This window comes from Sciurus carolinensis, chromosome 6, assembly GCF_902686445.1.
Source record: "Sciurus carolinensis chromosome 6, mSciCar1.2, whole genome shotgun sequence".
Taxonomy (NCBI): Eukaryota; Metazoa; Chordata; class Mammalia; order Rodentia; family Sciuridae; genus Sciurus; species Sciurus carolinensis.
Genome location: NC_062218.1, coordinates 20,199,670 through 20,217,950, shown reverse-complemented (window position 1 = coordinate 20,217,950; position 18,281 = coordinate 20,199,670). Strand labels below are relative to the sequence as shown.

At 40.0% G+C, this 18,281-nt stretch overlaps 1 protein-coding gene across 1 annotated transcript in view; it reads right to left on the bottom strand.

Moving 5' to 3' along the window:
• LOC124986990 (60S ribosomal protein L27-like) overlaps positions 1 to 17,121 on the bottom strand; it is a 152,263-nt gene extending 135,142 nt beyond the window's left edge. Inside the window, exon 1 of the mRNA XM_047555848.1 lies at positions 16,709 to 17,121. Within this exon, the coding sequence (XP_047411804.1) occupies positions 16,709 to 17,121 (413 nt within the window). The remainder of the gene's footprint in view (positions 1 to 16,708) is intronic.
• Between the last annotated feature and the right edge of the window lie 1,160 nt (positions 17,122 to 18,281).

The following is an 18,281-nucleotide window of genomic DNA, read 5'->3' as shown; positions in this document are numbered from 1 at the left end:
AAGAGAAAAAGAGATATAAAAAAAAAAAAAAAAAAAAAAAAAAAAAAAAAAAAAAAGAAGAAGAGATAAAGCCAAATTTCAACTTTTGGCACAGGTCCTGCAAGGCAAACCCAAGGGTATGGCTTCCAACAAAGGGCACTGCAAGGCACCTCCTGGTCCTCGTTTCAAGTGCAAACAGGAAGGACACTGGGCCATGGGTGCCCTAATCTCCAACCGACACCCAGCCCTTGGCCTAAGTGCAAAAAGTGACAGACACTGGGGAGCCAATTGTCCCTCCTCCCAACGAGGTGAGGAGCCAAAACTTCCCTCTTCCCTCTTCCTAACTAACCTCATAGGGCTGACTTCCAAAGATTGAAGGTACCAGAGCTCTCTGCCCCAACGACCACTGCCCACCGGGAGCCCAGGGTAAATGCCACTGTTGAAGGCAGACCAATCTCTTTCCTCATTAATATAGCAGAAACTTTTTCAACTTTACCCAAATTTTGGGGACCAAACGGCCTTTGAAAACCTCTGTGGTCTGGGTAAAGGGAATAACTTCCAACCCACGCATGACAAACCCTCTGCTATGCAGCCTTGAGGGGATTCTGTGTACATTCCTTTTTAATTAAAACTCCTTAATGGAGGAGATCTCCTCTGAAAATTTCAAGCCTCCCTCAAACTTCATTTCCCTTCTGAAGCCAGAATTAAGAACAGGTAGTTAGTGTAGAAATAGGGGATCGGGTCAAATCGAGGAAATGGAGACCATAAAGCCATCTGCCTCTGGAAGTTGGAGACTGTCCCTGAAAGAATGGAATGTCAAGGATCTCCGGAGTCCATTGATTACCAAATTTACCTGCCTTTATCAAGGACTGCAAACAAGGGGCTGCTAATTGGTGCCCCCTGGGCCCTTATCTGCCTGAATCACCCTGGCCCTCCCCCTGCCCATGGTTTCTCACTTAATGCAAAACCAGGCCTAGTCACATAGGCAGGAAGGAGAAATAAGGGGGGAGAGAACTGGAGAACAAAAGAGACTTTAACCTATAAAAGATGTAGGGGTGCGCTCACTTCTAGGGACTTTTAGAACATCAGCCATGGCCCCCTTCTTTCTGCAGAGAGAAGTCTGTATTATTACCTTTAAATAAAACCTGCTTAATATGCTTGCCTTGGCGTGCTTCTCTAGTGTTCAATCTTCAACATTAGAAGGAGCAGAACTCATCACTGGTAAACGGTGGTATCACTTCCATAAGTCCCAAAATGGAACAACTCACCCTGGCTGCTACAGATGTCTCTCCCTTCTCTTCTTGCCAATCCTTTGTTTTCTCTTCCATGCACATCACATTGCTTTTTCTTTGTTCCCCAGTAACCTACTTCCTCCACTCCTCTTGCTTCTACCTACTCAATTTGGGATTTGACCCATCCAGCTGTCACCTCTCACCATATGCCCATCCACATATCCCTGAAGGGTCCCTCCTTTTCCCATGTCAGCCTCATTACTCATTACTCCCTGACTCATCTCAGAGGGTTGCAACCCATTATAACAGATCTTTCAAAAGGACTTCTTCCCTACTCACACTCTTTTAAACACTCCCATTAAAAAATCCAACAGATCTTATCATTTAGTACAAGACCTCCACAGCATCAACACAGTAGTCCTTTCAAGTCATCCAGTGGTTTCCAAACCATGCACTCTATGGTCTTTCGTTCCTAACAACACCTCTTACTTTATAGTCTTAGATCTTAAAGATCCCTTTTACTCTTTCCCCATATGCTCCAACTCACAAGTATCTTTTACCTTTACATGGACTGACCCTGATACTGGTCATTCTCAACAGCTCACCTGGATAGTCTTTCCCCAAGAATTTTGAGACAATCCCCATTTATTTGACCAAGTGCTTGCTAAGGATCTCTCTTCTCTTTCCCTGTCACTCAGTCTTGTCTTGCAATACGTGGATGAGATTTTCTTCTCTGGAGTTCTACCCCAATTTCAGTCATGGATTTCATCCCTCCACCTACAAGTCACCCTCTCTGACTTCTTTCCAAAGAAATCTCTTATTTCTCTTCCTTACTTCTATTCTCCTTTTCTCTTCTATTCACTACAAAGTGTTAGGCTATTGGCAATTCCAGGTTCACAAAAACTAGGGCACACCAACTCTTCTTAACTCCACTTGCTGAGCTGGCACACCAACACTCCTCTCATTCTCCAATTTGATACCTGTGCAAACACCATGCCTCAAAATTTCATGACAGTGTGTTACTCCCTTGTTGGGAATAGGGATATGCTTTCCAACATAAGTACATATGCTTCAAGCAGAAACAAAGGCCAGCTTCCAAAGGTAGCCCTGATGAGGCTTATTGTCCCCGTTGGCCTTGCCATCATGTTCACACAGCTACTCCAGGAAGTTACTTTCTCAAACTCCATCCCCCCACTAACGGTAAGAGTAACCAATGTAACCCCATGCAATATCCCATCCCTGACCCTCAAAACCCTTTGGGACTCCAATTTAAGGCTGGGGTTCATGTAGATGGGTGGGATAGAGATCCAGCAGGAATAATCAAAATTATTAAGGCCTATATCCAATTGGATGATAAGCCAATAAGCAATGTAGCTCAAACCATCACAAACACTACTAAATCCACGCCTAGACCCCCTCTGCTCACATTTCTCAACAGAATCTTACAACTCCTCAACAATTCTAACCCATCCTATACTTGTGACTGCTGGCTCTTGTGCCTCTTATCCATGGATCATTGATAGCAAACCCTATCCCTTCTCCACGGACTTCCAATCTACCCTCTCTCTTCACCCCTTCCCCCTGTAATTGCTTGGGACCGCTTTATTACAATGTCTCCTACTTTGCTGCACCCTCCCCACCCTATGTCTCTACCCCACCATGCTATATAACAGTGCCCTGCACAACACAACCTACAATGTCACTTAGTCACTCCAGAGTCAACCAGGCATCTTCTTCCTCTGGGGAAGCTCCATTCTTCACTGCCTGACACCTCCTATTCCTACCTTCTGTCTTCCTGCCCCCCTCACACCTGATAGAACCATATACTCTGAAAGGGAGGCTGAACTAGCCCTTTTCTTCCAATCCTGGACTCCACTTCAATGTTCCAGATGCAGAAGAGTAAGTCCTCACCTCAGTCCTCATTGGATCAGGCATATTGGGAGCAGCTGGTATGGGGGTGGCAGGAATAGGTACGCCACCCATCTTTACTATAAACTCTCACAAGAATTGAATGAGGACTTTGAGCAGCTGGCAGATTCCCTAGAGTCTCTTCAAATCCAGGTCACCTCTGAAGCCAATGTAGTTCTCCAAAATAGGAGAGCCACTAACTTACTAATGGGAGAGAAGGGAGGCACTTACGTCTTTTTTAGAAGAGGGATGCTGTTATTTCACCAAGGAAAGATAACTGAACTCTGGGAAAGCATCGTGAAATGCCACTGGGAACAGCAGCAGTCATCTCCCTGCACCCTTTTGGGCCAGACTCTCCCCTGGCTGCTCCTGTCGATGGGCCCTTTCCTTACACTCATCATACTGCTCTTAACAGGACCTTGTCTGGTAAATTGCTTGAAAAAAATTTTTTACATGATCAAGTAAAGTCACTGACTAATCAGACTATAAATCAGCTCTTTATGAGCCCATATAAGCCCCTCCCTAAAATTCCAGCCTAAACCCTTCTATGCCCCTGTATAGTTCAAAGAAGCCAGAATGTACAATGCCCCTTATCAATAAGAAAAGGGCCAGAATGTTAAATCCTTAGGCCAACTTAACTCCATTTTGAAAATCAGCAACTGCCCACCAGGCATGACCTTCTCAGAAGGCCCACCCTCAAAGGTCTAATAACCTAAACAAGAACAAAGACAGCAAGTAACAATCAGAGGACCTGACAGGTTATTTTTAACTACTCCTTTGTACAAGACCATATAGTTAAGAAGTTTTTTTCCAGTAGGCTGCTGCACTTTGCAGAAGGGCAACCTGGCAGACTTTCTCTCTCAAGAAACCTTGGCTTGAACTCAGAGATGTGTCTCGTGGATATTTGTGCCAGCTACCCTATCACAGATGAATACATAGAGATTGATAGATTATTTAATTATTTTTGTTTTGAAAAAATAAAAGAAACATGTTTTAAATCTTCAAAATAGAGACTAGAGTGAAAGTGTGATGAATTTTACATACAAATTATAAATACCTCATAGAAAATAAAAAGGAGGCTGACAGAAGATAGAAGATATAGGGGCTTGGTTTGGGAAAGAGAGAAGAGAGACAGAGAGAGAAGGAGGAAGAGAAGCACTCAGCATTCAGAAGAGTGGAAATTTCTCAGCTTGAGTAGCAAGGATGAAAGAGGGTAAAATCCTCAGTGTTGCAGTCACCACATTTGAGGATTTTAAAGTTCATTTGGAAAATTTCTTCATAATAATGCATTTTAAAGCTTCCTTTTATCACAAAATTATTGAAAATGTTGCTGCTATTGGGAGTGGTGAATATAGACAGGCTTTTAAAATCATACTCTTCTGAATAAGATTCCATCATCATCACGAGTCTCACCCAAATATATATTGGATGTCATTGGCACTGATCCCATAGACTCTGAAATGATAATGGAGAAAAATTGTGCATTCTTCTATGCTCTAAATTTAACTACTTAAATGAAACAGAACTCTTCTTTTTAGGACACACTCCAAAACCTAACATAAGTAGAAATAGTAAGCTGATCGTTCAGGCCCAGCCATAAGTCAATCGCAAAGGCATTACTGGCCAGGTAAAATGGGGGAAGTGAGTTTCCCCAACCACACTTGATGCACAGGAAATGTATTCTAATGTCTGGAGAGAGCTGCAGACAAGGACTCTCCCCCAGGCTCCAACACCTTTTATGACAGGCCATGCTTTGGGGCATACCTAGTGTAAGTGCAAAAGGAGGGGAGGCAGATCTAAATGGATTCAGAGAGGCCTGTATTCCTTTGCAGACTCGGGCGCCATAGGGGTTCACTTTCCAGATGGGAAAATGGCAGTCAGTTGCAGAGGGGATTTTGGTTGTATAGGGTACAATGATGTAATCATTCCAAACTGTGTACGTGCAGTTTTGACCATCAGGGGCTAGTTGTGCAGGTTAAAATTTTAATTTAGGAGGGTAGCTGTAAAAAGGCCGAAACTCATTGTTGCCTGGGGAGATATGAGTCAGGATCCCAGGGATGAGTACTCAAATCTTGCTCATTGTCATTTAGGACTAATTCGCCATGTGGGAAGGTCAAGGTTTAGGACCCAGCATTCAGTATCTGCCCCTATCCCCCAGAGTCCATTGTTATCAGAAAAGAATGCTCTGGGGGAGGTTTAATGTTTGGCCAATTTCTCCTCCCTCCTTCCAAGTCACTCCATCCCTCCATTTTCTTGGGGAGCTGTCCTATAGGAATATTATTTTCCATAACCCTTCACCTAGGAGTCTGAATTCAGAGTTCTCCCCATGCAGGGAGGGAAGACCTTACTGTAAGTCTCTTCAGAAGTTTGGTGGAGACTTTCTTACTGGGAACCCTTGTGATGCTTTTTTCCATGTGAACTCAGAACTTCTCATCACCTTTCTTGGCCCCCTGGATTGGTAAAAAGGCAATGGTACCAGAGTTGAAAATCAGAATTGGGTCCTTTTCCCTCACCCCCAGCCACCTTTCTCCACCCCCATGTTGAAGATTAAACACCTAAGAAACACTGGAGCAAGCACAGAGAAAAAATTTTATTTAAAGGATAGAACAGAGACAGACTTCTCAGGAGGGAGAAGGAGATCCAGAGCTGGTTTCGGTGGGAAAGGTTGTATCTTGCCCTTTTATAAATTTCAGGTCTCCTTTCTTCTAATGCCCCTTCCTCACATCCTGGCTATGTGACCAAAAGGTGGGAATGATCCAAAAGGCTGAAGAGGAGCCAAACAGGGGATGCTCATTAATAACTCCTTGCTGGGAGGAACAATTCCCTGGAGTTGGAAGTGACTTTGGTAGGGTTGTGAGGAGGGGTAAATGCTCTGGAGGTATTAGCATTTTTAGCCACAATCTTCCTGTCCCAATCATCTATCCTGACTGCCTGCTATTTGTTCTTACCTCATCAGGAGCATTTTTGTTTTGGGTTCCCAGGGAAGTTAGACAATCCTCTTATTTGTGCAGATTAAACTGACTGTTATCCAGTGCTTTACAATTTGGAAAAATGGAATATTGTGGGAACTGGCAGAAGAATTCCATATAATATATGCAAACAGTTCACTCTCAAGGAGAGGAAGACACATCTTCCCATTCCTTAAATGTGGTGGGGGGAGGAGAGAGTAACTTATCCTGGGGAAACCTGACTGGTACTACATGCCTACACCATATGCTCAGGGTCAACATCAGTAGTCATAAATGAGGTTTATAATATGTCCCTTTAAAAGGGTGGTGGTAATGATGCTCTACTTCTCTGATCATTACCTCAAAACCCATATCTCCAAGACAACCATGAGAACAACTTCAGATCAATTCTAACACAGAGATATTATACAAAGTAATTGGCCAAAATTCCTCAAAATTGGAAAAGGCACGAAAAAACTGAGAAAGTCTTAAAGATGTCATTGTTAGGAGGAGTCTAAGGGGACATGCTCAAGAAATGGAACATGATATTGAAGCTGGGGGACAAAAGGCAGTCAATGTAGATAATAAATTATTGGGCCTGATGGAGAAGATGGGGGCTGATGGGAAAGGAAAAGAAATCAAATGCTAACATCTCCAAAGCCCTTCCCCCTCCTCTTCAACATGTTGCTAAGGTAACCTGCCCCAGGAATTGTTCCTCCTTGCAGGGAGTTGTAAGAGTTTTTGAATAATGCCTAGTCCCTTCCTTACAGTATTCCTGGGCAGCTTCATTCAGTCCTTGAACAGCTCCACCTTCACCTTTGGCCCACTAGGCACTTATACAGGAAAGGAGAGGAGAGAGGGAAGACAGGGGAGGAGAGAATAAGAGCAAAGGAAATCTAAAATGTATCAAAGGGCAGGACATCCCCACTTCTTTGGCTATCCAGCTCTGAGGCCCCTTCTCTGCAGAGAAGTCTATCTCTGCTTTATCCTTTAAATAAAACTTGCTTTCTATGCTTGCCTCAACATTTCTTGGATATTCAATCTTCACATCTGCGAAAACAGAACCTGTGATCCCCATAACAACATCTGGGATGGGATCCTGGAACAGAAAGGGTACTAGATAGAAATCTAAATAAAGCAGGAACTCAATAATAATCTACCAACATTGCAAGAATTATATCAATGCAAGAAGTTAAAAATTGGGAAACAGGGTATAAAGGTCATGTCAATTCTTTGTACTATCTGTGATTTTCCCAAAAACATATAACTGTTCTAAAATTCAAAGCATTTATTGGTTTAAAGATTTGTTATATAACCACCGCATTGTCAGGTTATGACTAATGGAAATTTTGTTTAAAGCATGCATGAAATGCTCCACCCTCCACCAGACTCAGTTCACTCTTTACAGAACCCTCCCCCAGACAAACTCCATGTGCATTTTCAACCAGCTTGTCACTTTCTGGAAGGTTGAAATGGTGAGCCTGTAGGTCCAGGGACCTATCACCCCATGCAGAAGCCGTTTTTATTAACAATGAAGTCAGAATTACAAGGAACGCTGCCCATCACAGAGGCAAGGTACAGAGTGAGGCTGAGCCATCTCTGCTTAGCAGGTAGCACCAATAGGAGGCATTTTCTTTTCCTTGTTCAGCAGGTATGACAGGCAACAAGAGGTACAGAAAGAAGAAACAGGGCCTTTTCTGGCATGAAAAGTGTGATTATAAAACTACAAAAATAAACTGAGAAGATGACTTTCCTTCACTGTTTAGATAGAGATCTTTCTTTGTTCTTTTTGAAAAAAAAATTTTTGAATGCTTTTAAGCCTCATGGACCTATGGTTTCCATTATTTTCTACTTCTCATATTTTGAAGGGGACTTCCCCTGCCCCTAGTCAATATGGTTTTTATACACAGTTTGATTTTTGTTTAAACCTAAGTTATTTACAAAATCCATTTAAGAAAATGGTTTCCTATTACTCAATTTATCCATCCTAAAGTGGGATAAATTTCCTTGGCTCATAAGATTGTTGTTAGTCTTGCCACATAATCAAATAGAAGCTTTCAATGTATGTCCATTGCCATCGTAACAGAATTGTTACTTCTGGTGCTTCTGGTTTTTTAATATTTGTTTCTTTCACTTCTGATTAAATAGAAAGCTGCTGATTCCCTCTAATGAGTGAGTCAGTTTCCAGTTGCTTCTGAGAGATGTCCTTTCAAACACTGCTCTTTTTTCCCTTTCTGAGATTTACATTAATACCTTTCTACTCCTAAAGTCTATAGATTCCTCAAGTGATCACTTTAGAATTCTAAATACTGTCTACCCTGATGATTTTTAGACTTTATTCCCAGATCAAATCTCTCCTCATATTTAAGAAGCAGATATCTACTACATACATCTATGGATATACTACACAGAAATATCTGTGTAGAAATATCTAACTCTACAGCCCCAAACTCAAATTCTCTTCTTCTCCAATTTGGTGCCTCTTCTGCTAGTTCCTATTAACTTGAATGACACTAAGCACAAAAGAGTTTTGAAGCCCCAAACCTGGTTATCGTCATTACTAGCTACCTCTATCTCCTTTCTCACATTCCACAAGACACCCTAGAGCATTGATTCTTTAGACAAAAGAGATCTCCAATTAGCCTACTTTCTGCATTTCTACCTCCTAGACTTATTGGTAAGGGTTGCTGACATCAGAGAGCAACCGCAATCTACTGGGATTTTGAAGAGAATTAAATGAAGGGACGAGAGACAGTTTTAATGTGAAGCTAATGAAGCTTAAACTGCAGGGCTCCCATTTGCAGGAGCCTCTGAAAGTTCTGGGAGCTGCTGGGAACATTGTGTTCTGAATGGAGAGAGGCAACCTGCTTACAGTGAAGAATCATTGCATGTCTGAGAAATGTCTACAGGGATTGTAGAAGGAATTTCCATTCCACAGTAACATAATTTCACTCTTATTCTAAAGGTGCGTTTTCTTCTATACAAATTTGATGTTTATAATTGTGAACTCCTTTTCTAAAAACAAAATCTCCACATAGTACAGATTTTAAACTCTATAAAACCTTTATCTGTCCCTGAAAGGGACAATTTCAATATGTATGAACAAGTTTAAAGCATCGAACAAGTGATACTGAGACAAGTAGTCAGGAGACAACATAAAGTCACTTTCATTTAGAGGTTCAGAGATACAAAGGGATACTGGTTTTATCAGGGCTGAATGAGAAAAAGATCCTTGGATGTTGCAATTGCAACATTATTTAAAACAATCTGAAAGGAAGACTCTGGAAGTTCCTATATTGTTCTCATTTTCTGCAGTTATTTTTAAGTAAATTTTAGGAGAGTTTAAAGAAAAAATGACAGTGAAGATTAGTAATTTTCCACATGATTCAGTTTCCCAAATTTAACCTTTATGAGCATAGTATATTTGTTATAATTAATAAACCAATATTGATACCTCATAATTACCTAGAGTATATACTTTATTCATATTTCCCTAATATTCTTCATGTTCCAAAATCCTATCTAAGATATCCCAATACAGTAGTCATGTATCCTAAGAGACATTGTTGGCAAATATTTTATCAGATTTGTCATATTTTAAAGATTGTTTTATAGTTTCAAAAAGTATTTTCAATGTTCCTCCACTGAGCTTTTATTGGTATTTTTCTAATTATTTTAGTAAAATTTCTTCTTGGGAGGAAGAACACAATGGTAACATGCATCCTAATCACAAAACATCAACAATCTGTACCATCAGCACGGGTTCCATATTTTGACATTGACTTTGATCACCTGGCTATGGTAGAGTTGGCCAGATTTCACCAGTGTGAAGTTATTATTTTTCCCTCCTGTCAATATTGCACTATTACAAGCAGGAACCACAATTTTGGAGTGAGAGATATGCACCCCTTCCTTGAGGGTGGAGAATCTGGGAAGATGATTTGAAAAATTTCTGCTCAGGGAATTATTTACCTATTACTGTGTCACTTATGTTTAGTGAATTATATGTATAGATGAGTTTGTTCTCATGCACACTTTTTGATACAAGTTATTAGCCAAGACAACATCATCTGTTGTTTAAATTTTTACGGACTTGTTTACAAAAAGTTATGTCATTTGACTCTTTTTTATTTTTTATTAGCTCATTTAGTTATACATACTCTTAGGATTCATTCTGACATAATTATACAGGCATGAGATATAGTTTGTTCTAATTCAGTCCCAGTACTTCCCCTTTCTCTCTCCTCCTCCTTCCCTGTTTCCTTCCCTTTCCTCTTCTGCTCTTACTGCTAAATACTTAAATATATATATATATATATATATATATATATATATATATTTAAATTATCACCTTATATACATGCAGAAGGTAAGATTCACTGTGGTATGTTTATATGTGTATGCAGGAAAGTTAGGGTTGGATTCATTCTACCTTTCTTTCCTTATATACAGAAAATCTTCTTGCAGGACTTCTTTTAATGATATCCTTACACTGTTGACTTTTCCCAGTCTTTGTTTTCCTAAAAAATTATTTTGTCTTCATTTATGAGTGATATTTTCACAGGGAATTGAATTCTAGGTTGGCACATCAAAGATATCAGTCTATTGTCTACTGGTTCTATTGTTTCTTTTGGGAAGTCTTTCTTTGAAGGCAGTATGCCTTTTTTCTGTCTTTTTAATTTTATTTTCTGGCTGCCTTTATAATTTTCCTCTTTGTCTTTGTTTTTGGCAGTTTTACTATGACATTTCCGCTTTTGCTTTTTTAATTCTTTTTGGTTTGCTTTCAGTTATTTTTTTGTTGCATGCCTGATTATTTTTACATGAGACCCAGAAATTATGTGTGATACATGGCAGGACAATTTAAAACTGAATGTTTAAAAACATGTTTGCTTCAAGAATCAATTAAACAGTGGGAAGCAGTCCTTAATACAAACTCAAATTGACTTTGTTTGAAGATGACTTCAGTTCTTGTAAGACCTGGCTGATTTTCTGTTTATTAAGTATAAAATATATCCCTTTGGGCTTCCAACCAAAATTTTAATGTGTAACCCCAGATTCTCTTCACACATTGGCCTCAAGTTATGTCCTCCTTTTATTGCTGTACAACTGTCCATTAAGTCTGGTAAGTTTCTCAGCCTTTCAGACTCAGCTGATTATTCAGCTTCCCAGATTCCTGTCCATTTAGGAAGCAGATTCTTAATGGAAAAGCATGCTAGGAGAGTTGGGGATATGGCTCAGTTGGTAGAGTACCTGCCTCACAAGCCACAAGGCCTTGGGTTTAATCCCCAGCATTCCAAAAAAAAAAAAAAAAACAAGCCAGGAGTCTGCCTCCCTCCTCTGTAAGACTCTGTTGTCAGAGGCAAAGACCTCTAAGATGTTTATATGTGTACGTAGGAAAGTTAGGGTTGGTTTCACGCTGTGGAAGACCTTTGAAAACTGCATTCCTTTTTCTTTTTCTTTCTTTTTGCTTTCTTTTTTTTTCACTTTTTTTCCAATTAAGGATCTGTTTCATTGCTGCGAATTGCTGGGAATTTTTAGTTTGACCATGCAATACAGCAGTTTCAAAATGCATAAAATTATGACACAAAAACAATATCAAATACAAGATTTCTACATTTTGGTGAGATGTAAATTGACCTAGTAGTTCCAGATTAAAACTATATTTATAATATACTATGAGATTTATAGTGTAGTTTTAACTAAAATTATACTTTAAAAAATTCTGGGTATACCATAGATTTTGATGAATGCCCAATGAAATAATGTGATCTTTTTAATAAAGCATGTTTAAATGCATATCTGACCAATAAATTTTAATAATTTATTTCTAAACCATCCCTTAACACCAAACATCTATTCTAAAAATAAATTGCTTCATGACAAAAGTACAGGTTAATATATAGTTGGCGCAGAATTGAAGGTTCCTATTAATGGACATGATTTGAATTTGTTAGATAAACAGATTTTCTCCTTTTTATAAGCTGCATGTGTTTTGATCACATGTTCTACTCTCTTATTAATGTTAGCTTACTGCCTTTTCATGTTTTTCATGTTTTGCAGTACTTAATAAATATTTCAAAAAATCTGAGAAAACGTTAAGTGAAAAATTTTAATGTTGGATCATTTGAGAGGTTTCAGATTCAAGTAACAGAAAATGCATCTTTTTGTTAAGGAATTTAAACACTGATGATACAGCATAGGACAGAAAAAAAACAGAAATTATATCTTCTCACCTTTCAGGAAAGTCTTAAAACTGTGAGACAGGAAGTGGTTTTCACACTCTTTTAGGTGCTGTGGTCATAGTGATTCTTTTTTAACCTTCTTCCATCCATGAGCAGGTCCACTCAGGAGTCCCAGCAAGGACAGGCATGCTGTAAAACTGTAAGTAATATGTGGCTATTATGTATATTGTAGCGAAACTCATTTTGATAAGTATTCCTTCTATTTCATGGCTGAAATGCACCAAATTTTTCTCATCCTTTCATCAGCCAATGGACACTGAGGCTGTTCCTGTTTCTTACCTATTATAAATAGTGCTGTCATAACTGGTGGAGGCACATGGCTCTTTGCCAGCCTGATTTCATTACCTTTGGACATATACCTAGAAGTGGGGGGACTGGATAACATGCTATTCATATTTTTAATTTTTTGAAGAATCTCCTGTTCTCCCTAATGTGTGTAGTCATGTACATTCCCCAAAATATGGGCATTTCTCCTTGCCAATGCTTACTATCTTTACTTTGTTGATAGTAACCATTCTTACTGGAGTGAGGTGATGTCTCATTGTGATTTCAATTTTCATTTCATAAATGATTAATGATGTTGAACATCATTAATCATTATGAACAAATGTCAATATACCTGTTGGTCATTTGCATGCTTTCTTTTGAGGAGTATCTATTTTGGTTTCTCACCTGTTTTTTAACTGTTTCATTTGAGGATTTTTGTTTTTCTTTTTGTTTTTTTGGTACCAAGGATTGAACCCAGGGTTACTCAACCACTGGGCCACATCCCCAGTCCATTTTTGTATTTTATTTGAAATGGTATCACTGAGTTGCTTAGGCCCTTGCTTAGTTGCTGAGGTTGGCTCTGAACTCACAATCGTCCTACCTCAGCCTCCTGAGCTGCTGGGATTATAGGTGTAAGCCACCACAACCTGCTGGTTTATTTGATTTTTAACTTTAGATTGTTTTAATATACTTTATACATCCTGGGTATTGATCCCTTGTCAGATAGATATTTTTAATAAGTATTTCTCCCATTCTCTAAGTCATTTCTTCACTCTGATAAATGTTTTCCTTGCGATGAAGTAGCTTTTAAGTTTAATGTAATTCCACTGGTCAATTTTTGTTCTTGCCTGCTCTGAAAAAATCCTTGTCTGTTCCTCTACCCTGAAGTGTTTCCTCTATGTGTTTCTTTAGCAGTTTCATAGCTTATAGCTAAATGTAATCTATTTTGATGTAATTTTTTAACTGTGGAGATATAAGGGTCTAGTTTCATTCTTCTGTGTGAGGAATTTCCCCAGTAAATGGGATGATATGTCAAAAGCAGTGCTAAGAGAGGAGTTTATAGAGATCAATTCCTATTACTTTTGACATGATAATACAACAGGATCATAAAGATCTTAAAAAAGCAAAAATGAGAGAAAACATACCAGTAAAACCTATACACTTGACCTCTATTACTCCCCCATTTAAAATTTTTGATGTCCAGTTTTACATCTTTTGTCTTATCTTGAAATATTAATGTTGTTATTTTTGATTGGTTTGTTTTTAGTCTTCATACTAAAGAAACAGGTGTGTTACATACCATGTTTATAGTATTGAAACATTTTGAATTTGCATAAGTTTTATTTTTGGTACCAGGAATTGAACCCAGGGGCACTCAACCAGTAAATCACATCCCCAGCTCTTTTTAATGTTTATTTTGAGAACAGATTTCACTGATTTGCATAGGACACCACTAAGTTGCTGAGACTGGCCTCGAACTTGTGATCCTCCCGTCTCCGCCTCTCAAGCAGCTGGGATTACACGTGTATCCCATGATGGCATACCTAGTCTTAACAGTGAGTTTTATACTGTATGATTTTTCTACTCATTAATGTATCTTTTAGTTTGAGGAAGTCCATTTAGCATTTCTTTCTTTCTTTCTTTTTTTTTTTTTTTTTTTTTTGGTGGTACCAAGAATTGAACCCAGGGGTGCTTAACCATGAGTCACATCTCCATATTTATTTAGATACAGGGTCTTACTAAATTGCTTTGGGCCTTGCTATGTAGCTGAGGCTGATTTTGAACTACTAATCCGCTGGCCTCAGCCTCTGCCCAGCTATTTAGCATTTCGTATAGTACAGGGTTGTTGCAAATATATTCTCTCAGTTTTTCTTTGTTTATAAGTGTCTTTGTCTCTCTATTTCTAAAGGGTAGCTTTGCTGGGTACATATTCTCATTAGTTTCAGTTTGTTTTGCTTTTTCTTTCAAGTCTTTGGAAATCCATGGCCACCCCTGCCAGTCTTTTCAGTTGACACTTAACTGTCAGGGGAATTGAGGCTCCCTTATGTGTTAGTTGATTCCTTTCTCTTATGTTCATATTTTCTTCATATCGTTCACTTTTTGAAATCCTGATTACAACATGACTTGATTGAGTTAAATCTGACTGATAACTTTTACCTTTCTTGTTCCTGAATATTTGAATCTTTCTCTGTGTTTGGGGAATTTTATGTTATTATTGGTTTGAATAAACTTTCTACTCTTTGGCATTTCCATGTCCCCCTTGAGCCCTAGTTGTAAGGAAAATGCAGCTCGGCTCGGGACTCGGCAGTTCCAGCTCCCTCCCGCTGAACTGCCGCTCCACTCACCCGTCTCAGTTGTGGCCCGACAATAGCTCCCAGAAAAATCCATGGTGGACACAAGGCCTCACGCAAGAGACTTTATTATGTGGATGACTAGTGCATCTGCTCTGGGGTGAAAAGAAAGGAAAAGAGAAAATGGCAGTGAACGCTTCTCCCAGATATTGGAGCCAATAGCAGCAGAGAATACTTGCAAGCTGACTGGTGAACCAATAGCTAGCTAGCATGTTAGGACGTAAGATGGGAAGCAGGAAAATGGCTGTAGGGTAGGCCGGAAATTCCTGTAATGTAAGAGCTGGGCGGAGCACAGATTGACAAGTGGTTGGGAGGCGGGGAGAAATGACTGCACCTGGAAGTGCGGAGTATCGGTTTTGTATTACACTAGTAATCTTGTATTTGTTCTATTCATTGTGTCCCAGAATTCTCTTAAGCTTTCTTCTTTCTTCATCCTTGTCGTTGTTGTTGTTATCATTTGTTTTTTCCTCTGATTATCTTCAAATAGCCTGTTGTCAAGCTCACTAATTTAGTCCAAGGATTACACCAAGGTTCAGGCTGCTGCTTATAGTGATGTAGGTGGATAGCTGAGTCCTTCCCACCAGGACACTGGTCTTTGGATTGTGCTAGGGAGATTCTGCAGCTCAATCTGTGAGAACTGATCTGGTGATAATTGTTCTCCCCAAGGCGGACAGATGGTGGTGGAGACAGTCCTTGGGTCCCTGGACTAACATTAAGTTGTATCACTCCTGAGTGTCACACCCACAGGCACCTGAAAGGGGTTGGGGAGGAGTTGTGTGTGCCCCACTCCCACTAAGGGCAGTTGATAATGCAGGCCAAAACCCAAATCTGTCTGACTAATAATGCACTAGTTTCTACCTGATGCCGAGATCTAGCCTCTATCTACAAGCTCTGACCTGAGTAAGAAAGCCTTTGCTTTCTGTCTAGTGCTGTGCTGTTTTTTACCACCTAAGACTTGACACTGAACTCTAAGACCAAGTCCTGGACTAGCTTTCCCACCCTGCTTCCAAGAGAGTGGGGTCTTGCTCCTTATTTTTCTGCCTGAGGGAGGAGTGGTGGTGGAAGTAATCCTGTTTAGCATTGTCATGGGGCACAACTTAAGAACAGACCAATCACCACTGAGAAGTCCAAATTTGAGAGTCTTTATTAAGCCGACCGACGGAGTGTCTCACACAATGCCACAAAAAATGGCTATTGGGAGAACAGTCCCGACCACAGGGTTGTAGGGGTTCTTATACCAAAAATCACATCAATCATAAGTGTCTGTTGCTATGATTTGAAATTACACATTAACATCATGAGATCATCAACAGACGGAGAAGTGGGTCAAAATGACCCTTACCTAGGTACAAACTAAAGAATGATTACTAACATCTATCCAATCACTGTTCACATGTACATTGTTTAGGAGCAATAGGAATCAAAAGAGAGCAATTTTTCTTTACTTAGGAATTGTCATTTTGTATTGTTAAACATGTCACACTAAGTAACTGATGATGGGTACAGAGGTGGGGTGTTCCCATGGGAGAAACTTATTTCCTACATAACATGGAGTCTCACAGCAAAATGGAGTCTGTTTAGTCATTTCCCTTAGAGTCTGGCCTATAACATTCTCATGGAGCCAGATCTGTCAGTCCACCACACCACATGAAATGTAATTCCAGTAACTCAGTCCATAGGTATTGGCCTGAGGTGGAAGTTGTGGGGTTCGTATTATTGCCAATATTAATATTTTTTCTTCAAAATTTTGTTTTTAGTGATGGGAGCAACAACCAAAAAACATCAAAAGCTGAAACATCTGAAAGAGCCATTTGTTCTTACCTGTCTTGTACCTCTCTTCAAACTCAGCCTTGGCCTCCCGATGGGCCTTGGGTTTAAGAGCAGTGTCTGTGAAGACATCCTGGTTGATGACAGTTTTGTCCAAGGGGATATCCACTGAGTACCTTGTGGGCATGAGATGATTGTAGTTATAAACTTTCACAAAAGACTTGTTCTTTGACCTTTTGGCAATGTTCTTCTTGCTCATGGATGCTGTCACTTTGCAGGGATAGTGGTCAATTCCAGCCACCAGAGCATGGCTGTAGGGAGGGTCTGATGTGTCATCATCGATGTTCTTCATAATGACAGCTTTGTGTCCTGAGTAGCCTCCAACTAGGACCAACACCACCTTCCCAGGTTTCACAAACTTGCCCATTTCTTCAGAAAGCAAGAAGGGAACACTCAAAAATTCGTAAAGTCAATGGTTTCTGAGCTCAGGTCCTAAGCCCAGGACTTTAGTGCTCACTGCTGTCTTGGCCCAAGCCCCTTGCAGGCACTGCTTGCAGGATGGAATCCACTGGGAAGTCATCAGAAGCCTACAGCAAACAGCCGAGCCTATGGTTGCTAATGTTAACTTCCTAGTACTGACACTTATTCTACTCAGGGAGTGAGACCTTTTAACTATTTTCTAATGAAAACTACAGTCTATCAAATATGTCTTTACATCATAAATTCCATGTTGCCCACATTACCATGATGTGATGTAATATTCTGGACAGAGCAGAATAGGTCACATGGACCTACTGAGCAGAGAAATTTTGTTAGGTAGTAGCTAATAATGAGCAGTGAAATGTATGGAAAAGTCACAAGTATTCCTTAAATTACTTTAGGGTCTTCCTTAAATTACTTCCAAAGTAGATGAGAAAGCCAAGGGTGATAGTTGATTTGTAGAAAATAAACAGAAACAAAGGAGCTAATGGGAAAGTATGTCAGAATAAAAGGATTAGTGGGAATAACTCTTGTCTGTCCCGGCCTGCGGGACATCAACGCAGAACAGTGAACCTAAGAGAGAAGAAATGAAAGGGACAAGAGACACAGGGAGTGACAGCAAGACAGGAATTCTGATCAAGCTACAAATTTTTATTGTTCTCACGGGTTTTTATGCTGAGGGAATGAGGGATATGACGAGGTGCAGGCTGGTTGGTTGTGTTCTTCTATTGGGCTCCTGATAGGGTGCAAGTTTGCACCGGCGGGAAGGTGAAGTCCCGGAAGAGAAGCAGGGATGGCGCCATAGGTGCCATATTGTCAGAATTATCAGCCAGGAGGGGGGAGGGGGTGCTGCTGCTTATCATAAAGGTCAGAATGTTCTCAGAATGAGAACTTCTTCTTGGTCCCTGACATTTCCCCCTTTCTTATACAAAATTATTGACCATATTTCGATAGCCATATTTTAAGGGAGTGATAGAGGCTATGTGGTGAGGCGGGGGCACGGCTTGCCCGAACAGGTACAGAGCTGGAGTGACAATCCCTCGGGAACTGCGCCTGTCTTAGGTTGTCCATGGCAGAGCAACATCCTTACCCGTCATTGGATAATGA